General features: G+C 43.3%; 1 protein-coding gene across 3 annotated transcripts in view; it reads right to left on the bottom strand.

Annotated features, from left to right (window-relative positions):
* PLA1A (phospholipase A1 member A) overlaps positions 1-26,563 on the bottom strand; it is a 34,961-nt gene extending 8,398 nt beyond the window's left edge. For all 3 annotated transcript variants that reach the window (XR_013774236.1, XM_079305673.1, XM_079305674.1), the window contains exons 1-6: positions 26,410-26,563; positions 7,952-8,028; positions 6,358-6,562; positions 4,787-4,964; positions 3,983-4,091; positions 709-810 (exon numbers count right to left, since the gene is read on the bottom strand). Coding sequence is in view for 2 of the 3 variants with exons in the window: in XM_079305673.1 (XP_079161799.1) it covers positions 709-810; positions 3,983-4,091; positions 4,787-4,964; positions 6,358-6,562; positions 7,952-8,028; positions 26,410-26,525 (787 nt within the window). In the remaining variant the exon portion in view is untranslated. The remainder of the gene's footprint in view (positions 1-708; positions 811-3,982; positions 4,092-4,786; positions 4,965-6,357; positions 6,563-7,951; positions 8,029-26,409) is intronic.
* Positions 26,564-26,568: the final 5 nt, after the last annotated feature.

The raw sequence follows: 26,568 nt of genomic DNA, 5'->3' as shown, positions 1-26,568 counted from the left end.
AGGTCCCAATAATTGGTTGAGTATCAGTACAATTGGAGCCACCCCTAATGCTGGAGACATGAAGGTCAGATTTCCTGCTTCTACATGTGCAGGTTTGATGCATGGAACAGAAAATGCCCCACATGCTGGCATCAAAATGACTGGAAACAGTGTCTTCACCACCACTTTAGTGACTCTGGTTCTTGATTCTTTGTAAAGGAGAAATAAACTGACCACAGCCCTAATGTGGGTTTATGAAGGATGATTGAAAGTCGTGTTGGTAGAGGTTTTCGTGGTCTCCAGGCAAAAGGCACCACATTATTCTTTAGCCTATGTAGTTCCTCAGTGTTTTAGAGAAGTTACTCTGTTATTGCACCAGCTGTTGGTTTGACTCTGTTACTTTCCGACAGCACTCTGGGTGGCACCTTTCTTACATCAGGTGGGAAAAAAAAAATGAGTCTAGACCAATACATTCCCTTCAGGCAGTAAAAGTCATACCAAGATGGTTCTGCATAAACTCACTCTGCTATAGCAATCTCCACTTGTCTGTTTTTTGAAGTGCTCTGGGGTATGAATTTATCATCAAAGCCTTTCTTAACAAGAAACTTCCTTAGAGTGAACTTGAACTCATGGTAGTCTTGCAAAAAAGGGACAACAACGTACAGACTGCTTAGCAATAATGATATGAGGAACAGAAACCCAGACTGAGGAAGAGGGAAGCCAGCTTACTGTCAGCATCAGTATGAATGGCTTCCACAAAGAGGGCATCCCCAGGATCGAGGCGTTCCTCAGGGCTGGCTCTGGTATACTTAGGGCCTGCAGGATCCAGGGCTGTAATAAAATCAAACACCTCAACAACAAGCACTCTTCAGCCTCTCTCTTTCTTAATTCTGGACCAGTTATTTTATCTAAAACTTTAAAAATAATGCAAAGCAAAAATAAAAAATTATTCCCAGGTCTCAGCGATTAAGCTCCAGAACAGTTTCTGCCAGAGCAAACTTCTGCTACAACTTTCTTGCATTGTCCTCACTGTTCCACACCCTTTTAATAGTCTTTTAACTCAAGGTTCTAGGCTGTAAAGCCATGACTGAGCTTTAAATAGCTCTGACAGAGTGGGTCCATGGTGTCTCTCGGAGCTTTTGTGAAAGGGAATCAACCTTTTTAATGCCTTCCCATACTGTATTGTCGAGTCTATTAGCACTACAGTCTGAGGAATGTCACTGGAGATCAGCAGTTAGATGGTGAATTCAGCACCCAGGCATAAACCAACTCAGGAATTACAAAAGTTACATATTACCTAATAATTTTAAGCTAAAGTGGCTTCTGAGCCCTTTCCCCACAAATAAAATTGTGTCTTTAGCAATCATCTACATTTCTGCTGAAAACTTTCTCCTAGAGCAACTTATTTGGACTCAAAGGAACACAGAAAAGAATGCTTGGCAATACTAAGAAGCAGATTAAAAAAAAAAAAATTCTGAGGTTTATCCTGTTCTTGTTTTATAGAAAAGTAACCTCCCAAGACTTTTTTTCACTACATAGGCAGCAATACTTCAAGAAGCAGGTCTGTCTCCACATGCCACTTAACCTCGGAGTGGGCTGGTTTCACAGCTTTGGACTCAGTCTCATTAATTCTATATTGAGAAGGCAATATCAATAATATACAAATGGGCATGTCTGCATTTGCGAAGGGAAAGGGAAGGAGAAAAAGGAAGAAAAAATCTTCTTTCATGTTCTTTCTGTAAATAAAAGCTAAAAACAAGACTTTAATGCTCTTTAATCTTGATATGTACAAAAAGCTGAGAGGTCCCCCACCCACTTCTACAGAACAAGTTTCAGTTAAAAGCTTTAAAAGATACTGAAAATTATTTAGTGTGGCATAAAGTTCTTAGTGAGGAGGGAGAAACCTAATATGAACAGCAGTCAATTCTAGCATAGCTCCAAGGCAAGCATATTTCTATCCACTCTTCTCTAGTCCTTTCTTCTCCAAGCACAAGCTGCATAAACTGCATTGAGATGTATATCTTTGCTAAGGAAACTATTCAGTGGAGCTCTACATGCAAATTGATTCCTTCAAGAATTTTATTTCCTCTGCAAGTATTGAAACAAAGTGTTCTTTTCTAAGTTTGATAAGTGCTGCTTATTCCAGTTTCTTTCCTGCACCAGAGAGATATCCACTGGAACAGGCATGGATTAAAGAAACTCACTTGGGAAAAATAAAGTCTGTACTCTGATATCCAATACTCTCTCTGGTTTTGCTCCACACAGCTCTTAGGTGATTGAAAACACTTCAGCAAATTGTTGCTCTGTGATCAAATTCCTGTGTGAATATACATATGTGTGTGAGGAGGCAGGAGATGAGACCAGGCATATCTTGGGTCTGACCCAATCTGTCTTCAGGCTCCTAAATCTAAACTGGAATCTGCAATGACTAGTGTGCCTATTAAATCATAGGATAAACATGGATGTGGAAAAGGGATTTTATTCTAGCAGAGTTAAAAATTGAATAAATAACTCTACAAAGCTTCTGTTATATGTGGACAACATAAAGGGGAAGAGTGTTTAACTTCAAAGTTAATTACTGTGGTTTCATGGAAATATGTCTGCTTCTGCTCATCTGAAGACAACACTGATCATAAAATTATGGTGCAGGACAGAGGCTACTCCAGTTTTCTCCTAATGTAAACTTTGATTCACAGCTTTAACAAGGGCTTAACATGAAATTCACTTCCTCTTAAGAAATGCCTGTATTTCACATAGCATGGGTAGATGTGAAAACTGAACCAACATTTCTCTGGACAACCCTGACAAGAGCGCAGTGAGACCTCTCACTGAGGATACCTCTGTGAGACAGAACAGCATGGGCTGAGATAGACTGGGAGATCAGTCCACACTACTGGAGACTTATGTCTGTTCCTTCTTAATGACATTCCCCTCCTTTCAAAATTATCTCTACTGTTTGGGATACCCTGAATTTAGTAAAACCTTTGACGGTCTGATATGACATGCAATTCAGCCCTACCTTGAGGGTGTGTGTACTAGAAACCTTCCAAAGTTTCTTCTTACCTAAATGATTCTGTGACTTTATTCATGCTCCACACATAAAGGCTGAACAAGTCCTGAGTGCACAAAAAACTCTAAGTGACAGGATTGGCCTATTATCATTTCGCTCTGCAATTTTCTCAGTGGAGCCTCTTCCTCACACCCCAGAATCTGGCTGTGTTTAAAGTCAGCTCTGATTTGGTACAGTTGCGTGGCATTAGACCAGCCTACTGTGGAAACAGCCTGTGGGGAAGAACAGCAAGGAGGCTCATCCGAGTCCTCCCAGTGCTGGCTCAGGCTCTTGCCTTTGCTCCTTGCCTGAGCTGTGTGGTAGGGATGCCATGCCCTGGCTTTTGCCTTGTTGGTCCTGCTTGGTCCTGACTTGACTTCCCAGCTTGATCTGGGGCTTGCCTTATCACTACAAACTTGTCTGGTAATCACTGGAGTGTGGATGACCCTGGTACCTGTCACTGGACCTGCTCTGCTCTTCTCGTCCAGACATAGGACTGCATCCCTTGTCTGTGAGGCCACTGCCCACGTTACTGTCCCCTTGGCTATTAGCTCACATTTTCCTGCAGAGCAGCTCACTCCTGCTGCTCCCCCTGCAATTGTATTGTGAGCTTTAATTCTAAGAACTACATGTACATGCTATAATTTGGAAGTAAAACTTCTGGGTGTTGTGGGTTTTCACTAGTTGTGAGGGCTCATACTTTGCTAAGGTGGCACCAGTTTGAGGAGTATAGCAGAGATGGAAGCACCTTTTTGCAAATACTTATGTTCTTTTGGCAGCATGGAAGGGACTGATGTTAGAAAGATGCTCTCAGAATCTATGAAGAAGCCCACAAGCTTGGATCCAGTGACCCCTTACAAAATTTAAAGACCACTCTGAATGACTCCCCTTTCTTGCTCTTCTATTTTCTCTCTTGAAGGACAGGTGAGGACCCCAGACTCAGTTTGATGATACCTGTTATCCATCCCAGGTGACCGCCATGGAAGTGCCCCACCAGGCCCCCAACATGTGCTCCAAGGCTTACCCCAATGATGTGGATAGATGTTCCTGAGACTCCCAGGGCCTGCAAGGTGACAATAATACAAATTATTGTTTCTGTAGCAGAAAGGTGAAATACCCTGTCCCAGCCTACACAGCAGCCCTATAACTCTCCTAATGTAGGACTGCTTTTGTAGTGTACAGTGGAAAACCAAATACTTACGGAAATTATGGGTATTGCCCTTTTTGTTTTTCAGAGCCTTTCTTTGAGTCCACAGGTGCAAACCCAGCCCTAAACAGGTTGGTAGCACTGCAAACATTTAATGGAGGGTTTACATGTGACTGGTTAATACAAGGATTCATCACTCTGCATAAGTCTTGTTCAGTTCTGCTTTGCAGGAACAGAATGGGACACATCTGGGTATTTCCACATGCTGGGAAGTATATCTGAAGCCTAGAGCAAATATAATATAGCCTCAAATCTCCCTCCCTCCAGCTTCCTTGACAGAATTTCTCAGCAGAAGAAAACTGTCCAGTGAATATGGATCTGAGAAAACCCAGAGCAGGCTTTAGGTTTGTTCTGGAGAGCAACTGACGACAACTGGGATTTTTCCAGAAAACATCAAAACTCAAAAGGAAGAAGAAAAATGATTGCATGCTCAAGCCTGGATTGAAAGAGGGGAAAAGGAATCCGGAATAAAAAATCCACTTGTACAACTGCTGGATACAGCAGGTTGGGAGCACTCCATGAACATGCTCAGGAAACGCACAATGGCTTACCAGGAGCTTGCTGATGAACTGTGAGATGGTGAGGGCCAGCTGTGTGACATTTTCCACTGCGGAGTGATAGGCTCCTGTAGACCCATAAACCCAATCTACTGCGATCACATTCACCTGGCTGGTGTGTAGTATGGCTTGGACAAGCCCTTCAATCCAGGAAGGCTTGGTACCCAAAGCCCTGTGGACTCACCAGAGACAAGGATGTTAGGTGTTCCCCAAGCAGGGCATGTGCCACTGTATTGTTCACTGGTGCTGGAGCTTCACATGTCTCAGAAGAGGCTGCCAGACAGTGACTGAAAGTTTTTTTTGGTACCAGACACCCACACCTGGAATTTTTTTTTTGCAGTGGTGTAGTAATACTTTCCAGAAAGCTCTGATTCAGAAGGGAACCATTTATTTTAATGAACAAGATAACATTTGCAGTGCTCAGACTGAGATTTCTCTCTGTAGTGTTTCATTAAGCCACCACAGAGTCCACCTGGAGTAAGTGAGGTGACTGGGACACCTGGATCCTTCTCTGCTCCCACTGGCTGGAAGTCCTTGGCCACATCACCTGGTCTTTCACTGCTACATTTTCGCATCACTAGACAATCAGGAAAAAAAAAACTGTAACAAGGAATTCCAGAAAAACCGAGGAGGCTCTGTTCTACCCAGTTTTCCTAATGCCATCAGGTAAAGAGTGTGCTACCTTGCTTGAAGGCAACAGCTAGTTTTCTGAGAAGACCCTGCAACATCTGCTGTGTTTTCATCCTGATTTTCTATGCTCTTTCTATTCACACTTTTGCACTTCAAAACAAATAATATTATATGGTCACACCTGACTGAAAAATGGCACAGAAGCTTGCAGAATTATGTCAGTTTTTAAAAAAACTCGCTCCTATCCCAACACTTTGAAGAACAGAAGGATAATCTGTCTACTTGGGATTCTAACAGCTCATTAATCCAGGTTATTGGGCATGAAACCCAAGCAGAAATTTAAAGGGACAAGAAGGGAAGGGAGAGGAGAAAGAAAGAAAGAAGGAAGAAAGAAAGAAAGAAGAAAGAAAGAAAGAAGAAAGAAAGAAAGAAAGAAGAAAGAAAGAAGAAAGAAAGAAAGAAAGAAAGAAAGAAAGAAGAAAGAAAGAAAGAAAGAAAGAAAGAAAGAAAGAAAGAAAGAAAGAAAGAAAGAAAGAAAGAAAGAAAGAAAGAAAGAAAGAAAGAAAGAAAGAAAGAAAGAAAGAAAGAAAGAAATTTTTATACTTATTTCTAACTTTTTTTAGGCTCCAAAGTGTGAAGCACACACACGAAAAGGCAATTGGTCACAAACGAAAGGACTTCAAGTTGTGCTGTAATGTGGGGTGTCTGCAGCATTTTCTAGCAACAGCCTCCCAGAAAATTCTTGGTTCCAGTTTGAGGCTGAGAATCCCAGTCTCTGTCCTTAGCACTTGTTTTGCATGCAGCCACTCTGCTGGGGTGATAAAAGGTCACACAAACAGGACAGTGGCATGCCAGCCCAGCAAGCATTTGGGAATGCTCCCGCAGTATTTGATTTACCAGTGAAAACTTAGTCACAGTGCCCTTCTTTCTCTCACCTGAAGCCATGGATGATGATTTTGGTTTTCAGGCTGCTGTTGAAACTGCAGTTCTTGATGCCATCATCAGCGGAAATCAGCTCTCCACAGCTGGGGCTCAAGGAAGTGAACAGAAGAAACTGGACCTTAAGTTTGCTGCCCTGTAGGAAATTGGCTGTCTGGAAGTCAGCACAGTGATGATGCCCTGAGAGTCTGTCTGTATTCCCTACACAGTGGGGAGGGAATGGCACATTTAGTCTGTGTCTGTGCAATGGGGGAAAAAACAAAACCCCTCATTCTAATTCATTAGGAAAATGAAGATAGCAACTTCACTTCTATTGATAAGGATTAAAAGTATGGAGCATAAATTGAGACAATTCTGGAAAATTTACCTGACTGATAAAGTTGTTTCTGTCCTTTGATGGAATTTCAGCTCTGTCTGAGAAAATACCCATGGATATTGTACCAGTTTTGATTTCTGAGAGTTGTTTTACGATGAGGTGAGTGGTATTTTGCTGGGTTTTTTCAGCAGATTGGTCACCTATACCAGCTAAGTACATCTATGAGGTGACTGTTGGATTTTTTTAAAAAATAGTTACTGACCACTGAATGGGGAAATTTCTATTCAAATTCTGGTAGGCTTAGTGAAAGGTGTAAGTCAAACTGACAATTGCATCAAAAATCCAGAAATAAGTATGAGAATGCTGATGAAAAAATATGCCAATGATAATTTCACAATTGATACATTTACTGGATTAAAATGCTTTTTGAGAAGGAAAAGGTTGTTGCTGGAAGGCACTTTGACCTAGATAGAAAAAAAAAACAAACATCCCACCTGTAGTTAATAAAACACCTGAGCAAATTTAGGCTAGAAAGCAAGCACAAAAGTTCAGCAGTATATGTCACTAGCAGTGTTACTTTAAGAGCTGACATAGTGGCATCCTGCTGCAATGGCAATACATGCACCTTCCCTTTATGGACTGGAGGAAGTGAAACAGCCTTGAATCTGACATATGATAAAATAATTATTCATTTATGTATCCTTAAATCAAACAACCAGCTTCCCAGTTTCCCTCAGAAGATACTTTACACCAGCTAGATGGCCTACAGGTCAGCACAAAGGGGTTAATGAATATTCATATTCCCCTAGAAAGATGTGACTATCCCTTACTGTGTTTATTTTGGTCTTCCTGTGCACTGACAAGGAAGAAAGAAATATTTTTAAAGACCAGCTTGGAAAAAATGTGGGTCATAAGCTAGTCTAAGCAGCAAAAGTGGGTCCAGTGCCAGCACAGTGGCTACTGCAGATCACACTTGCTGAGCTTTTGAAGCAGGAGATGCCACTGCTAAACCAAGTTGTCCCTTTTCTGCATCCTTACACTTAAGGGTAAATCTAGATCATTCTTGTAAATTAGGTAATGGAATGAAATCACTGAGAGTGATTGAATTGAAGCATAAGAGAAAAAAGGAATATTCTTGCACTACTTTTTCTCCTCAGCACCTAACAAGATTATTGCAAGAACCTCTTGACATACAGATTGTTTAGGGAAAATTGAATTCAGATTCTTCTCTGTAAAACCTTCAATCCCTTGTCAGGCACTCATGTTGTTCTTACCTGTTTGTACTGATCTGGGCAGCAAGAGGACAGCAAGAACAATGAGCAGTTTTCTCTTCAGATCTTTAAGCATCTTCCTGTTTGTCCAATGCAAGTATAAGGATTGTACAGGGAAAAAGCAGCTGTGGTTAATGATCAGCTAATGACTCTGTAATGATCAACCAGCCTATGCACTTTTGGGAAAATTACCAAATTTGGATTTTGAAAAATTACCTCTGCTGTTAACTATTAGTCAAAATTTGAAGAAGAGGCTGCACTGACTTTTTGGTTAAAGGAGATGTCCTTTTCTCCCTACTTCCCTTTCCTCAAGGGAAACTTCTCACTTCAGAAATCAGTCAGTGCAACCAGTGCCAGCAAGTGATAGAGTTACAGTGCTTTATCCTTGATATCTAGACTTTACTGCCAAATTCTGACTAGGGATGCTGGTTTATCACAAGGCTTTGCAGTAAGTCCATGTCAGGAAGATTCATATCAGCCTTGCAACATATGTACCTACTGCATTGCTGTCTTTGCTGTATTTCTACTTTTGGTCAGATACTTGTAGCAGTCCAAATAAGGCAGAACAGTGGATTACATAAGAAAAGTGAGGGGAAAGACAGGTTAAAATGTAACTGGTGGCCATATCACCATAACATGCCCAGACTACTTTTTTTTAGAGTGGGAGCACCCTTCAGTAATGCACCAGCATCATAAGCATGCAAATACTTAAAAAAGACCTTTTGAATAAAAAAGCACCAGGCATTAAATTTCTTTAGAACTATTGGTGATAGTAGTAATTTCCTTAGACCAGTTTGTTCTATCTGAAGACTTTGGGGCTGTTTTAGGCAGAAGATAATTTTATTTCCAAGTCTTCTGAGATAAATTTCTCCAGTTTTCACTGAAAGTCAGGCAGCCTTGGCAGTCTGGCCTAGACGACTATTGAAGCTCCACCCCAACTGCATCCTCCCATAGATTCATACAGAGATACCTTCTGACCTTGAATTATTTGCCTTCAGGATCAAGCTGGCTTATTGTCAAAGAAGCAGGTCCTCAGTGTCTTACAAACATGTGACTAGGTCACATATTTTCCAAGATTGAAAACATGAAATCAAATAGCAAGGTCCTGGCTTCCAGCTCCCTCTTCATCTTTCCATCCCCAGAACCAGATTAATCTTATTTTATCTTAAAATTATCGGATTGTAAGATAAAGCCCATGCACTCCAATGGACCCATTCCTTCTTTGCCAAGTCCTATGGAAATTTTGAAATGTCATGTAATATAAATCAGGCACCAGTATTACAGCCCTAGAGTTAAACAAAAACTTTGGCCCAGATGTGCAGATCTGATTTTATTTTGTATATTTGCAGAGCTGTTAAAAAACATCCTGGTGTTTAACAACTCTGGAAATGCACAAAACGGGTGTTTTTTTAAAAAAGAAATATCTTAATGAAATTGAATTTTTTTTTTTCCTGAGCAGTATTTTCTTCTGAATTCTCAGATTTAATAATTCCAGGACTTTTTTTAATTATAGAAGCATACTGTAGTGATTCCTTACCCAAACAGCAAAAGCCACTCAAGTTACACTGTCCTTAAAATGCTATGTTCTTACTAGTACAACTATTTTGGTATGAAGGGTTTTCTTTTTATTGCATGTGAACTTAATTACAGAGTAATTACAGTTATATTAATTCAGAAACTTAATGCCTCTTACTTTGCTTCCCAATGGGAGTTTTATAATGGCAATGGGAACACTGTTGCAAAGACTTTCAAACCACTTTAGATTTTTTCTAACAGTCCCTTACAGTGTACAGTCATGAAGCACAGTGTGATTTGCTTCAGAATGTCAGGGATAGTGAAAGCAAACAAACTTGATTTTATGCACAAATTCTCTTAATTAAAAAGAAAATTTTAAAAATGTGCTGTCTATGCATTCAAGCAAATGCTGGAAGTCCCCAACTCAGCTGAAAGTATCGAGTCCCCACCCACAAAGCAACAGCTGGCAGAAGCATATAACACTGCAAATACCTAGTGGTCAAGTGGAAATGTGATCACAGGAAAATTCACTTAGCCTAGAAAACTAATTTTTGATACTGGAAACAATGAGGTAGCAGCACCAGACATTGGGGGAAGCCAAGTGTGATCTTGTTGCAGTGTCCTGGATAGCTGTTAAGATGGTTACAGGTAAAGAAGCAGGAAGGGCCTTTGTACGGTTTCCACAGAGATGTTTATTTCAGCCATGCGCTCGGACAGTCCAGGATCAGAGGCAAAGGCAAAGGCAGAGTTCGTGGTGAGTCCAGGTTCAAGTACATGGGATGTTTGGGGTAGGCGGATCATCAGAGACCAATTACCAGGGGACATAGGGGTGGCAGTAAGGTAGGATTAGGGTTAGGGACACAAAGAAGAAACAGTGACCAAAAGACTGAGGGACAGGGACTGGGCACGGGCTGGACCGAGGGAACAAAACAGGGGTATATTGGCATGACAGAACAGGGTTTGCTGTTAGAGAAGCTTCTTGTGTCCCTTTAACATGGGAATGCCTTTTAGGGTCTTTACATGATGTCCTGGTTTGAAAGGACAGGTGTCTGCCAGTAAAGGCAGAAGTTTCCCTTTGAAATAGAGACTTTGGTTCCACTCCCCCCAAGTATTATAATTGTTTGAATCAAGGACTCTGAGGCAGAGCTAAGGGGGTAGGAATAACAGCTCTTTTACTAGTATATCTAACCGTACAAGCAGAAAACAACAGCAGTTGTTAAAATTGCTAACAGAACAGAATAGATAACTCGGTTTCAGTCCCTTCTTTAGATGCAAGCATGCTGTCTCTGTGCTTGGTCCCAGTCCTGCTGCGTTTGTGTCCGGGTGATCAGCTGTGTCCGCAGAGGCAGGAAGCTGGAACGGGGCAGATGCAGGGCTGGCGATCACAGAGGGTCTGGCTCTCCTGTGTTCGGCCACGTGGGCAGAAGATGGAGCCGTCCTCCTCCAAGCTTGCCGGAAACACGAGTCCTCTCCGGAAGCATGAGAGGCCCCTCTGGGAGCCGCTGCCACCGACCCCTTTTGTCTAGAGTCATCAGAGATCCTGGGTGTAACCTGGCCAGCTCCATTGGCATGATAATGGGAAAAATTCTTTCAACTGACACAGTAATAGAAAAACACTCAACCCCCAACACATGAGGTAAAAAAAATATGACTATTTAAAGCCTCTCCCTGAGGCCTTTGCACTCGAAGAAGGGCATGAAATACACTCAGAGCTTAGCTCACTATTCACGATGTTCTGGATCCCCCTTTCTTCTGAAATACTTGGTTTCAGAGCTCTGTATTTTCTGTCATTTGCCTGTGAAGTAGAAACCATGGCTTTGTGTTAAGCATATAGACTTCTGTATATTGTTCCCATGATTGACAGAAGAACCAGGACTAGTTTGTTGTATTTCATGTACTTGGTCTGTTTAGCAGTGAGAATGGTATCTCCCTGACTTCCCCTATACTCTGTCTTGTGGTTCAGTCCTTTCCCCTCCCCTCTAAGATGATTGGCTGGGCTCTGGTTTTACTCCACCCCTGGCGGGGGGTTTAAAATCCATGGTCTGGGCATCCCCACTTCCTCTTTCTGGTTGGAAGACGTTGGGAATGAAGCTGTGAACACCACTGGGAGAAGGAGCCTCTTTTGTTCTTTTACCTCATTCCTGCTGGGCTCTGGGCTTCCTTCTAGTAGCTGAGCTAGCCAGAGGGAAAGCTCAGATCACAACTGCACTAGTTCTCATCTCAACAAAAAGCAATTTGAACTCCCCGATTTCAGAAGTGTGTCCCAGCAATGACAGAACAGGAAGTAAACATTAAAGATTTTCTTGGCAACTGAGGAAGGAAAAATGTGGGCAAGTCTGCTTGGCTACCCTGTCAGGAAAGGAGGAAAATCAGCCAGTTTTTGAATACTTTATGGATCTTCTACCTGGTATGCCTGTATAAGTATGCATAAAGGAAAATGCATCCTTACCATGTATTGCCAAGTAGAAGAGCTTAGGTGAGTGCATCAACCTCCAGATTGAAGTTTCTCTCTGTTTCTCTGCCCTGTGAAACCCTAATCATCTACAACATGGAATAGCTCAGTAGAAAAAACATAGGCCTGCCTTAAGTGCATGTGGGTGACCTCTTGAGGTTTCTTCCACCCTAAAATAATCTGTTTCAAAGTGAAACTGTCTGCTTCAGATTTCTCTCTCCTAACCTGCAAGATTTCCTGACCTACAGGAAAGCTCTAGTGTGTAAGCATCCTCCCAGCAACATGATTAAATCCAAAGCCTCTGAGAACTTGGGAGGACATTTTACCAAACAAGAGAATGAGTTAGCAGCAGAAAACGTGCTCCTGCCATGAGAGTGCTGCAGGAAGATGACCATGCTATACTTCTGGTGTAAACACTGTGACTTGGAGCCTCTATAGGGTAGGGAACTCCCTTTGACACTCGGTAGAAATTAAGAATGGAGGGTAAAAGGTAACTGAGGTACAGAAAGGCTCCATGTGGGTTTCTGTCACTGAGTGTCCTGGTTTGAAAGGACGAGTGTCTGCCATAAGGGCAGAAGTTTCCCTTTGGAATAGAGACTTTGGTTCCACTCCCCCCCCAAGTATTATAATTGTTTGAATCAAGGACTCTGAGGCAGAGATAAGGGGGTGGGAATAACAGCTCTTTTACTAATATATCTAACTGTACAAGCAGAAAACAATAACTGTTAAAATTGCTAACAGAACGAAATAGATAACTCGGTGTCAGTCCCTTTAGATGCAAGCATGCTGTCTCTGTGCTTAGTCTACAGCCTGGATCTGCCGAGGGCAGACGGGAACGGAGACAGGAGGGGGTGGGGCGGCAGCGGCCACGCCGGTCCTGGGAGGGAACGGGCTGCAGCGGCGGCTCCTCGCTCACCGTGTGTGTCCGGGTGATCAGCTGTGTCCGCAGAGGCAGGAGGCTGGAACAGGGCAGATGCAGGGCAGGTGATCGCAGAGGGTCTGGCTCTCCTGTGCTCCGGCCGCGTGGGCTGATGATCCCGGGCGTCCTCCTCCCAGCTCGCCGGAAACACGAGTGCCCTCCCGGAAGCCTCAGAGGCCCCTCCGGGAGCCATTCCCACCCACCCCTTTTGTCTGGACTCATCAGAGACCCTGGGTGTAGCCCGGCCAGCTCCATTGGCATGATAATGGGAAAAATTCTTTCAATTGACACAGTAACAGAAAAACACTCAACCCCCAACATTATCCACCCCGAATTTTTTCCATGCCAACATGCTACATCATATTGAAACCTTTAAATTATATACATACATATAGTTACAGGCACAGTATCATAGATAGTTCACCCTAGAACAAGGTCCCCTTGGGGTATGCATCAGGTCTCTCCATCCTTTTGCATCACCCACCAAGTGCAACCTGGTCCTTGAGCGAAAACCACCCCACAAACAGGATTGTCTTTGCTGGAAGCAGAGTTCACCCAGACAGTTTTCCCTAACATGCCTCTCAGGTGTACCACTGGAACCTTATCTCCATCTGCAGCTCCCAAGGGCTCTGACTGGGCAGGGCCTGCTCGGTTAGTAGAACATCGGGTATTCACTAACCATGTGGCCTTTGGTAGATTGATCTCCCAGTTCTTGAAAGTCCCCCCCAACAAGTGCCTTTAAGGTGGTCTTAAGCAGACCATTGCACCGTTTGACTTTCCCAGCCGCTCGTGCATGGTAGGGAATATGGTACACCCACTCGATGCCATGTTCTTTAGCCCAGGTGTTTATAAGGCTATTTTTGAAATGAGTCCCATTGTCTGACTCAATTCTTTCAGGGGTACCATGCCTCCAGAGGACTTGTTTTTCCAGGCCCAAGATGGTGTTCCGAGCAGTGGCGTGGGGCACAGGGTAGGTCTCCAACCATCCGGTGGTGGCTTCCACCATGGTCAGCACGTAGCGCTTGCCCTGGCGGGTCTGAGGCAGTGTGATATAGTCAATCTGCCAGGCCTCTCCATACTTATATTTGGACCATCGCTCCCCATACCGGACGGGCTTCACCCGCTTGGCCTGTTTGATGGCAGCGCACGTGTCACAGTCATGAATAACCTGAGAGATGCTGTCCATGGTTAGATCCACCCCTCGGTCTCGTGCCCACTTATAGGTGGCGTCTCTGCCCTGATGGCCTGAGGCATCGTGGGCCCATCGAGCCAAGAAGAGTTCTCCCTTGTGTTCCCAATCTAAGTCTATCTTTGAGACCTCTATCTGTGCAGCCTGATCTACCTGCTTGTTGTGCCTATGTTCTTCATTAGCCCGACTCTTGGGAACATGGGTATCCACATGACGGACTTTCACGGGGAGCTTCTCTCCCCGAGTGGCAATGTCTTTCCACTCATCAGCAGCCCCTCTACGTTGCCAGTCAGCCTTTTTCCACCTTTCCAGCCAACCCCACAGAGCATTGGCTACCATCCACGAATCAGTGTAAAGGTAGAGCTTTGGCCATTTCTCTCTCTCAGCAATGTCCAAGGCCAGCTGAACAGCTTTGAGTTCTGCAAGTTGACTCGATCCACCTTCTCCTTCAGTAGCTTGTGCAACCTGTCGTGTGGGGCTCCATACGGCAGCTTTCCACTTCCGGTTCATCCCTACAATGCAGCAGGAACCATCGGTGAAAAGGGCGTAGCGTGTTTCATCTGCTGACAGCTGGTTGTACGGTGGAGCTTCTTCAGCCCGGGTCACTTGCTTCTGCTCCTCTTCATCAGCGAGACCAAAGTCTTCACCTTCTGGCCAGTTTGTAATTATCTCCAAAATCCCAGGGCGATTCGGGTTGCCAATACGGGCGCGCTGCGTGATGAGGGCAATCCACTTGCTCCATGTGGCGTCGGTGGCATGGTGAGTAGAGGGAACCTTTCCTTTGAACATCCACCCCTGCACTGGCAGTCGGGGTGCCAGGAGAAGCTGTGCTTCTGTACCAGTCACCTCTGAGGCAGCTTGAACTCCCTCATAGGCAGCCAAGATTTCCTTCTCTGTGGGAGTGTAGTTGGCTTCAGATCCTTTGTAGCTTCTGCTCCAGAATCCCAGGGGTCGGCCTCGGGTCTCACCAGGCACCTTCTGCCACAGGCTCCAGGACAGATCATGGTTCCCAGCTGCAGAGTAAAGCACATTCTTTACCTCTGGTCCTGTCCTGACTGGGCCAAGGGCCACTGCATGAGCGATTTCCTGTTTGATCTGGGTGAAGGCTTGCTGTTTTTCAGGGCCCCAATGGAAATCGTTCTTCTTGCGAGTGACCTGGTAGAGAGGGCTCACAATCTGACTGTACTCAGGGACGTGCATTCTCCAAAAGCTGATAGCACCTAGAAAAGCTTGTGTCTTCTTCTTGCTTGTTGGTGGAGACATTGCAGTGATCTTATTAATGACCTCAGTGGGGATCTGGAGCCGTCCATCCTGCCACTTCACTCCCAGGAACTGGATCTTTCGGGCAGGTCCTTTGACTTTGCTCTTTTTAATGGCGAAACCGGCTCCCAGCAAAATCTGGATGATCTTCTTTCTCAAATACCTCCATTGCTGTGTTCCCCCACACAATGATGTCATCGATGTACTGCAAATGTTCTGGAGCCTCACCCTTCTCCAGTGCAGCCTGGATCAGTCTGTGGCAGATGGTGGGGCTCTGCTTCCACCCCTGGGGCAGTTGGTTCCAGGTGTACTGCACGCCCCTCCAGGTGAAAGCAAACTGAGGCCTGTACTCTGCTGCCAAAGGAATGGAGGAGAATGCATTTGCAATGTCAATGGTGGCATACCACCTTGCTGCCTTGGACTCCAGCTCGTACTGGAGTTCCAGCATGTCCGGCACGGCAGCGCTCAGCGGTGGAGTCACTTCATTCAATGCCCGATAATCCACAGTCAGTCTCCATTCTCCATCAGATTTCTGCACAGGCCAGATAGGACTGTTGAAGGGTGAGTGGCTCTTGCTGACCACCCCTTGGCTCTCTAGATCATGGATCATTTTGTGGATGGGGATCACAGCATCTCGATTTGTCCAGTACTGCCGCCGGTGCATTGTCATGGTGGCAATTGGCACCTGTTGCTCTGTCACTTTCAGGAGTCCTACTGCAGAGGGGTTTTCTGACAGTCCAGGCAAGGTGTTCAACTGCTTAATGCTCTCTGTCGCTACAGCAGCTATTCCAAAAGCCCACCCGAACCCCTTTGGGTCTTTGTAGTAGCCGTTCCTGAGGAAGTCTATGCCTAGAATGCACGGTGCCCCTGGGCCAGTTACAATTGGATGTTTCTGCCACCCCTTCCCTGTCAGGCTAATCTCAGCTTCCAGCAAAGTGAATTCCTGTGATCCCCCCGTCACCCCAACAATGGAAACAGGTACCTTCCCCACATGTTCTGATGGTATCAGGGTGTATTGTGAACCAGTATCAACTAACACTTTATGTTTCTGTGGCTTTGATGTGCCAGGCCATCGCACCCACACTATCCAATAGATCCTGTCATCCCATGCCTCTCCCTGGCTAGAGGCAGGGCCCGTCTAGCCCTGATTATTATTTCTTTCCTGGGCATACATAGTGGAGGTTCCTTCCGGGGGATCTGATAGAACATCCTCCTTGCTGTAATACCCTGCACCTTGCTTGTGGGAGGTTGAGGCTACCTTCATTTTAGTGCGGTTCCCTTGCTTAGCATTTCCCTCCCTGAGCTGACGCACCCGTGCTGCCAGGACAGAAGTGGGTTTCCCATCCCATTTTCCCATGTCTTCCCCATGGTCTCGCAGGAAAAACCACAGGTCAGCTCGTGAGGTGTACCCTCTCTCCCTAGCTGGGGGACGTGAAGCTCTCACTTGGGGGCCTGTGACTCGTACTGGTGCTACGCTGATCTTCCTCACTTCCTCAATTCTCTCCATCATCTCCTCCCTCATATCCCTCATCCTATCTTCGACCTGTTGGAGGTCCCTGGCCATGGCAGAGACATTGGCCTGCATTGGGCCATTCATCATGCTCTCAAAATTTCTGAGTTTGTTGACAACAGAACACACTGTCTCTGGGTGGTTATCAGCATTAATCATTGCTATGTAGGTGGTATATTGAGATGGACCCAAGGTTGCCAGATTCCATAACATCTGCCCTGTGCACTTGACCTTGTCAGGGTCATTGTCATGCTGTCCATCCCTCCCAAAGAGTACCTCTAATACTGCTGTCTCTCTCAGCTGCTGGATCCCTTCCTCAAGGGTCTTCCAGCGCATCCTACGGTGGTGCTCCTGCATTCTCTCTCTGTGTACAAACTTCTCTCTCACACTCATTAAAAGCCGGTCCCAGAGGGAAAGGAGGCCTTGCTCCCTTGCAAATATCTGGTCCACACCTGAATCCTGGGCCAAGGATCCCAAATTCCTGGCTTCAGTTCCATCCAGTTGTACACCTGTTCCCGTAAGGTCCCAGACCCGGAGTAACCAAAAGGCTCACGGCCCCGCCGAGCAATGTCTTTATGCAGGTTACAGAGACTATCGTATGAGAGGGACTCGGTGACAATCTCAACCTTTGGCTGCCTTGCTGGTTGTGAGGACCCTCCTTGCTAATCCCCATTATCTAAGTGCCTCGTTTTAATCTTAGATTTCCTAGTTTCCACAGGAGCAACTGCTGCTGGCTGTGGCTGCTCCTGTGATCCAGCTGGAACCTGGACAGATACAACATCTACGGGTTCCACTGCAGCACCATCTGACTCTCCCTCTTTAGGGCAGGGGAGGGTTCCTCACCAGCTGGAGAAAAATACTCCTTCATCATCAGGCTATGCTCCTTCAACATCTGATTCTGCTCTTTCAGCATTTGGCCTATATCCTTCACTAGAGCCCCCACCCACTCTGGGTGGCTCATTTCTGCGGTGGGCTGTGGGGCAGAGGCAGGTTCTGGGGCAGCATCCCTAGTCCCTGGGGCAGAGGCAGGTTCTGGGGCAGCATCCCTAGTCCCTGGGGCAGAGGCAGTTTCTGGGGCAGCATCCCTAGTTCCTGGGGCAGAGGCAGGTTCTGGGGCAGCATCCCTAGTTCCAGGGGCAGGTTCTGGGGCAGCATCCCCAGTCCCTGGGGGAGGTATCAGAGTTGTCGTCCAAGACAATATTCCCTTGTTTCTGAATGCTAAGTAAAACAGGCCTATCAGCAACACCAGCCACTGTATAATAACAGTGGCAATTAAAACAGATCTGAAATCCTTGAGAACCAGTGGGGTAGCCTCAAAAAACTGGGTGAGGGGTTGGGAGAAAATTTCCCTTGCACTCGTTACCTCACAGTAAGTACCATTACTGAAATAACCCCAGAAACACGCAGTTAGAGTACGATAGCTCCGGATCCATGCAACCGCTTCCCAGAAAAAATTAAAAACCCATGAATTCCTGACATAATCAATCCACCAAACTAATTGGATAATAGCTACAGTAACTTTGGTGAGGGGGCCCAAATTCAAATAAGGGCTTGCAAATGGGAGGGAGATGGCTGTGACCACATGGAACACAAACCAGATTAAACCAGACAACATACTGCCAGTTAAGAGAGCTGTTATTCCTGTCTTAACTCTCAACTCAGTGCCCTCTGTCCCACATCTGGGCGCCAAAATCTGTCCTGGTTTGAAAGGACAGGTGTCTGCCAGTAAGGGCAGAAGTTTCCCTTTGGAATAGAGACTTTGGTTCCACTCCCCCCTCCCCAAGTATTATAATTGTTTGAATCAAGGACTCTGAGGCAGAGATAAGGGGGTGGGAATAACAGCTCTTTTACTAATATATCTAACTGTACAAGCAGAAAACAATAACAGTTAAAATTGCTAACAGAATGAAATAGATAACTAGGTGTCAGTCCCTTTAGATGCAAGCACGCTGTCTCTGTGCTTAGTCCACAGCCTGGATCTGCCGAGGGCAGACGGGAACGGAGACAGGAGCGGGTGGGGCGGCAGCGGCCACGCCGGTCCTGGGAGGGAACGGGCTGCAGCGGCGGCTCCTCGCTCACCGTGTGTGTCCGGGTGATCAGCTGTGTCTGCAGAGGCAGGAGGCTGGAACAGGGCAGATGCAGGGCAGGTGATCGCAGAGGGTCTGGCTCTCCTGTGCTCCGGCCGCGTGGGCTGACGATCCCGGGCGTCCTCCTCCCAGCTCACCGGAAACACGAGTGCCCTCCCGGAAGCCTCAGAGGCCCCTCCAGGAGCCATTCCCACCCACCCCTTTTGTCTGGACTCATCAGAGACCCTGGGTGTAACCCTGCCAGCTCCATTGGCATGATAATGGGAAAAATTCTTTCAATTGACACAGTAACAGAAAAACATTCAACCCCCAACACTGAGGAAAAATAATTTATGGGATGGGCCTGTCTCCACTTGTAAGTTACATGTCATGACGTTCCAACACAGCTATGAAGAAAGGATCAGTATTATTCTGTTTTTGTAATAACTGAATGAGAAAGCATTGCACAGCTCAAGATGCAGTGTCTTTCCAGCTCATGCTGCAGTCTTCAATGATGAGTTAAAGGAACTTAGTGTAACTCCTAGAAGGAGATGGAAAAAAATCCCTCAGAGTTGGAATAACTGTTTATACTCTGTCCACTCTTTACTCTGAAAGGATCTCTGCTTAGAGATATCCATGCCTGTCAATTTTCTTTTTTTTTTTTTTTATTTTTTTATTTTGTTGTGTGAAGTACAAAGCTGAGGTTTCTTAAAGGGGAGATGAATAGCCCACCACAGCTACCCCAGTCAATGTGGGGAACAAGTGTACTGGGAGAGATCCGACTTAGAGATAAATCTGTGGTGACAGCCTCCATCACAGTATTGTGCTGTGCTGGTGCTCCTCAAGACAGACAAGATAAGCTGCTGGGAGCTGAGCATGCTTTGAGGCTGTAAATTCTGCACCTGGACTCTTCTCAGCTAGGGTAATGCATTGGGAGTGGGAGGTAGGCAAAGGAGGTTGAAGCATCCACTCAGCATCCATAGACCATTATTAAAAGCAAACAAAAACATATTGTAGTTTTTTACAATGTGACAGAGCCTGAAGTGAAGAAATAGTTATCACATCTAGACATTAATCTCCTGCTTGCTCCTAAATTAATTCTCCTTATTTTCAATGCGGGAATGTTTGGAATGCTTAAATAAAGAAACTACTTTGGCAAAGAGTATGCCTAAGTGCAACAAGATGCTAATTACATCACTGTGAGGTTCTTGACTTCTGGTACTCTTGGCCACCAACTCTGGAGCTCTTAGGCTCCTACTCCGAGCTCTTGGCTCTTACTTCATCGGGTTATCTTCTAAATAAGCAAAGCAGATAATAGTTTAAAAAGGTTATTTATTACAAAGCACATCTTATTACAAAGCACATCAGTCTCAAACGGCAATAGCAAAAAAGCAACGGCAGAAGCAGTAGCAAAGCAAAAGCCTGGCAAAGAGGAGATGGCTAAAAGCCCTGGCAAAAGCCAAAGGCTAAAAGCTGAATGGCTAAAAGCACCAGCTCTCCCCAGTACATACTTTATATAGGATTTTTCCAACAAGCTAAGATGCAAATTCAAACCACTACTCCTTAACCTATCAGAATTCTAGTTTCTTAGCACACTAGGTTACGTATACAATTAGTCATACAACCTATCTTGTTCTAGCTGAAAAATGTAAGCAGTATTCTTACTATAGCTCTATCATGACTAAGTCTTGTCTACAGCCATGGTCCTGGAGCCTTACTGAAAACAACAGTATGTTTCTCAACCTTCACTAGAACTCACACTGCTACTGTAGAATTGAAACCTTTTACTTACTAAAAGCATTAGAGCTAACCCAAAACTTACTAACTTCTACTTAAATATCTACTTTATGTGTGAGTGGCATCAATATACTTCAATCTACCTAAAGCCTTTAATTCAATCCCTGCACTCTGATTTCCTTCTCAAGAATTCAGAGACACCCCTGACTCACTGACTCTAACACATCACACTATTATTATTTAGATAGGATTTTAGTTTTCATGTTTTGCCCCAGTTTCTCAGTAGGATTTCTTCTAATTGATTTCATGTTCAGTGGGAAGAGTGGTTAAGGTATTCCAGTTGCCTTTCTTTCAGGGTAGCAGTTTTTTTTTGCCTGGAGTAATTAGCTTTATCAACTTAACAGAAAACAGTTGCTCTTTTTCTTCTAATTGATCTTAATTTTTTCTCTTTATCTACTCTGTATACCATTTCACTGTATTTTATCGACTGGATTCTAATTTTGCTGGGTTGATGTCCAGGTTTTGATTTTTCAATAGCTAAACATAGCACTATTTGGTAGTAGTTTGTTGACTTTTGCGAATTTTTAATTCAGAGTCGACATATTTTTTTGTTATCAGATCTCAGTGAAAACATTTTGCTCTTTCTTAGAACAATTTTGTTACATTTCTTCAATTTTTCTGCTGTACGCCAAAAAAAAAAAATTGAGTTATAGGACTAGATTTTATAGAATGTTTTAGGTTGAAAACTTCACAGTTTTTCCCAGTAAAATTCTCTCTCATTTGCACTACAAAACTTTCTTTGGACATGACAATCAAGTTTGGCAGCGTGCAATGACTTTGCCTACATCCTTCTATTAACTCTTTCTTTACAAGCAGGGTAGAGAAGTAATAATTACTTGAATGTTATATTAACAATTTTCATGCTTAGACCATCTCTGTAGAAGATGACTGGGAACTAAATTAATTCAACAAAGAAAACAAAGCTTGCGCATTATATTTTATATTATTTCAAAGGTCGGAGTGATCATCCCCAGGTGGTACTCCATGATAAGTTAATTTTTAAGTTTCACTCCTTTCTCCAGGAAGGGGCCTCTTACATTAAACTAAACAAAATTAAAGTTACAAACAGTGGAGTAGTTTCTCTTGAGAGACACCCCTTATAAAATATTTTCTAAGGTCCTACTCCTTATGCCTCAAGAGCACTAAGTGTTTAACAAACTTACAAATCACAAAGTGTGAAAACTGATTCTAATAGTTCTGATTTGTTTGGTTTAATTTGGAACTAATGCACAATAATGTATTTCAGGGGGAAAGAAAATAATAGCTAGGTGGGAGGAAAAAACATTTTCAAAAGTACAACAAACAATTTTTCTAATGCAAAGGCAAAGAATGATGTAGAATTTTTTTTTTTACCTGAAACAACTTACACCATGTCTTAAATATTATTCTCATTGGTTACAATGAAAGAATCACTTCAGTAATGTAGGAAAAGTAAGTTTAAAAATAGGAATCTATGCTTATGGCAATAACTTGCTCTTCTAATGCCCTATAATAGGCATTTATGAAAGGAAATAAGCAGTTTTTCAGCAGCATTTTGTTACACTGATGACTATCTTAGGTAATTCCACAGAAAATTTTAGGGTATCTTTCTATGTGCAGGAAGAAAGCAAAAAGGTTAAAAATAAACTAATGTTAGGTCATATTATAAAAGAACTTAGTGCAAAATGCTAAACAACTGTTAATGCTTAAGATAAACAAAATAGTATCACTTTATGCTTTCCACAACTTTATGGATTTTACATGGTTTATTTCTTTGCTTCAAAATAAATGAATGTTTAAATGGAGCATAAACTAGGTGTCTTTAAAAATATTAGTTCTGACGAAAAGAGACAGTAAGGGACAGAGTAAAAATAGACTATATCAAGAAAAGACAATTTGCTTACTTTAGTGATTTATATAAAGTTTCTTTCCAACTTGTTTAACAAGAGAATTTAGAAGAGAAGGCATTAAGGCTTCTTTGGATGTTACAGACAGCTTGTCAATGACTTTAATAATAAGTTCTAAACAGACAAGAAATTAGACTAAATCTAAAACATGTGGCCTCTTGGCTTTACAGTAAGCCTTGACAATTGCTGTGATTGTTCTTTGTAATGCTAAAAAAATTAGCAGCAGGAAAACAATTCTTTTTAAAAGCTCAAGACAAATAAAACAGAGATTGAATATATTTTTTGGTTTTACAGCAGTTTTTATATAGTACTGCTATTTAAAATTACTTCATTTGCTTATGTTGAATCTTTGTATAGTTCACTTAAAAATGTAGGTTAGTCTCATAAGCAGGTTTCAACTATTGTTCCAAAGGGGACTCTTAGTATCATAAACAAAAGTAAAGTAGCAATAAAGATGGTTTAAAGGAACTATTTTCAATGGAACTATAGTGCTTTTCTTAAAATATCCTTTTGCAAATACAATATGCAGTGTAGAATTTTCAGCAGATTGCCAGAACATTCAAAGAATTAAGTTTTACACAGTTTTGTAACCAAATAAAGGTTACTTTTGATAGTCTTAGCAACAATAACTGAAACTGTATTTGTGATTGGCATTGCCTTTAATAAGTTGTTTATATCGAGTTATTGTTTATATCTTGTTTATATATTAAAGGATTACTAAAAGACTTTAAAGGCAAAACCTTTAAACCTGATGCTAGTTGGGGCTTTGAATTTGGAAAAAAAAGGAGAAGATTGGAGATTAGTCCTGACATCTCTATTTGATGAGTTTTTCTATAATGAGTTTTTTGAGCCTCATTAAAAAATCACAGGTCCTTCTGTGGGCAGGTTCATCCTATTCATTGCAATAATGTCAGATCTTATACTACACACAAGGTTCATATCTGAGTCTACAACTTAAACCCAAAATTACAACACAAAATCTTTACACTCATCAGTCACATCAGACATAAGACATAAACATATACTATCTTCATTTTCTATTCACACATTCAAGTAATACTAAGGAACCTCTTAGTTTAATTAGATGTTAATATTTTTATAGGTACTATTTATCAAATAAAATGCTTTAAATTTCCTCAGAACCCTCTCTTTTTATAACGTCCCTCTAAATGGAATAGCCTCCACTAAATTCTCGATTTGAGTCACCTCGGATAAGTATCAGAACCTCTTAGCGTCCTGCTCCTTACTGTCTGCTGTTCCAACTACTTTTTCACACACAAACCTCCTTAATCACTCTGATGACTCATCCAGCTGTGTACTTAAGCATGGACTTACAGTATCAGGCTTAAGCTCCAAGGTACATCAGGTCCAGGCCTGGTGCAATACTTAACTGGAGCTGTTGTTCCTACACGTGGAATCGAGCTATGGTCACTCCCCACAATTATTCCAGAATTTCACTCACTTTTTATCATCCTCTTTGTCCCTTCACCAGCCGATCTCCTCGCAGAGAATGCAGAACCCTAGCTAGAAGGACTCCACAATTGCTACGCAGATCTGGATGATCCAGTTTGCATCTTACACACCCCCACCCCCACCCCATTCATTCTCCCGGCATTTGCACCCCCCTTGCACTATACTTACCCTCCTAGGTTTTTGTGCACAATTTAGAGGTTGCTCCGGTTTCTTAGGGAGTTTTTACTTCCCTTTTTTTTTGATCACTTTTATTCTACTGAGGGTTAAGCCTGTGGTCGCCAGTAATAGCAGGAGAAGCCCTAGGCAAGCCGCTTGATTCAGCGGGACTCCCCTCGACCACGACTCTCCCAGAGCCCCAGAGCCACGGAGACTCGAGGTTCGTCTCGCTGGGACCTCCTTTGTGAAAAACAAAGATCACTCTTTAGAATTTTTTGAAGTATAATAGGGGATACATGGGACAATATCCAGCACTGGGGTGTTTGTCAACCTGCCAAAACCTAAAACAATGTTCTTATATACTTTTTCATTACATAGGTTAATTCATATTTATGAGTGTTTATACATATTTAAACTTTTTTGTGAGTTTAGATGTTCTAGAAGTGTTTTTCCTTGGTTTTAACCTTTGACTTGTCTTCATGCCATTCTGTAGATTAAATCAATATATTTTATTTCTTCTCTAAGCTCCCTTCTGTTGTTTGTACATTTCTTGATAATAGAGAGTCATTTTTTCTCTTGGTGTCCTGGTTTTTGTTATTGTTATTATTCAGATAAGATAATCCACAAATGTGAGAAACATCTATTTCACACTATTATTTGAGTTAGTTACACAAATAAAAGCATTTTAACATTACATAATTTCTATTTTAATATTATGCTAATGCCTAATATGTATTATAAATATGTACAACACTACTATTCATATAAGCTATATGGTACATACATAAACTGACAGATTATACTATACCAAAAAGAAGTTAAAAGGAAGCACAAATTGTACTATATCAAAATCTTTGTGGCTAATAATAACTTAGCAAATAAGCCAAGGCTAACACATAAATGCGAAAGCCAATACTATATTGTCATTTATAATAATGTGTTCCCACAAATCCCACGAGTTTAGGCCAATGCCTTCGCATCTGCAGGGCAGGGGCCTGACCTTATATCTATGGCCTTTGCTTTTGAGAGGAATGTTACATTTGTCTTTGCAGACAAATTGTAGATCTGTTGGTAGGTAAAGTTAGCACCTAGAGATAACAGAAACAATGGGAGGGATTACACTGATGAATGGAAAAAGAGATTTGCCTTTACAAACAAACTGTAGGTTTGCTGGTAAATAAAATTGGGTAACAGAAGATGAAAGAAGCAACGGGGAGGGGGAAAACTGAATTCTACAAGAATTAAAAATTAAAAGGGAGGGTTATACATTAGAGGGGAATGTCAGGTGTCAGGCGTTCCGGGAAGTCTGTGCCTCTCGAGTACCTCAGCCAATGGGGAAAGAGAGAGGGAAAAGCGGCCGGGAAATTAGGATAAAAAGGGAGGCTGCGTCCTCCAAAAATTCGAGAGATCGCAGGGGAATGCCCCATGGCCTCTCCCTTTATTCGAATAAAGCAAAAAGGACTCCTCTGTCTCCTTTTTGGACATAAACCTCTGGTGTTTGTGGATTAATTTCCCTTACACTTTTTAACATCCTGCCTCACAGAGTTTCAGATTTATGCCCCCTGTGTAGGGAACCTGGGCTAAGCCCCAGTCCATCTTAGCCAATTTGTCGACCACACTTATGTTTTCCAAACTGTTATGTTTTTCCTTTCTTCCTCAAAAAACCTCAGCAGTGTCAAGAGGCCAGTCATCAATGAAACAGAATCTAAGTGTGTTTGAGTGTTGTGAATGTGCTGCTGAGCAGCTGGTGTCAAAGAAAACCGCTAGAAATCAGAGTTGGTTCTGTTCTATTTCTTCTCCTTCACTCATCACCCCCAGAGACCAACCTCACATTGGGTGGAACAAGAGAGCAGGGCCAGGCTTAGCCTTGAGCCCACCCCTCAAAAGGAGATATTACCAGGTGTCCCTCGAAGAGAAGAGAGGACATTTTTGGGAGCACGAATGTCAAACACTAGGCTCCAGGGAGTACTGGGAGGCAGAGGTGTCCCTGTCCATGGCAGAGGGGCTGGAATTGACCCAAACTGTTCTGTGATCATTTCTTGAGGGGGCAAGTTGCATGCCGCCTGCTGAAATTCTTTCTTCACCTAACCTGCGTGGCTCCCACTAAATTGACCTACTTTCAGGTTTTCAATTACCAGAGCTGAACCTCCCTGATATAAGACCAACACGACAACTTCTGTCGTCAACTGCGAGCTGGAGCTGCGCCCTACGAACCACAAACCCGCTTCGCGGCATCACCTGGTACTCCAAGGCTCTGTCTGGCATCCGACACCACGCAGGGCACACCGGTAACGGCCCCCGCGGCTGAAACCCCTTTTCTCCACAGCCCCAGTGTTCTCAGAGGAAGCGCCCATAAGGGCCTCCCAGCGGAAAGCGCAGCCGGCAGCGCAGGGTTCC

The sequence above is a fragment of the Erithacus rubecula genome (assembly GCF_903797595.1).
Source record: "Erithacus rubecula genome assembly, chromosome: 1".
NCBI lineage: Eukaryota > Metazoa > Chordata > Aves > Passeriformes > Muscicapidae > Erithacus > Erithacus rubecula.
The sequence above is the reverse complement of the archived record's forward strand: the minus strand, read 5'-3'. Positions and strand labels throughout refer to the sequence as shown.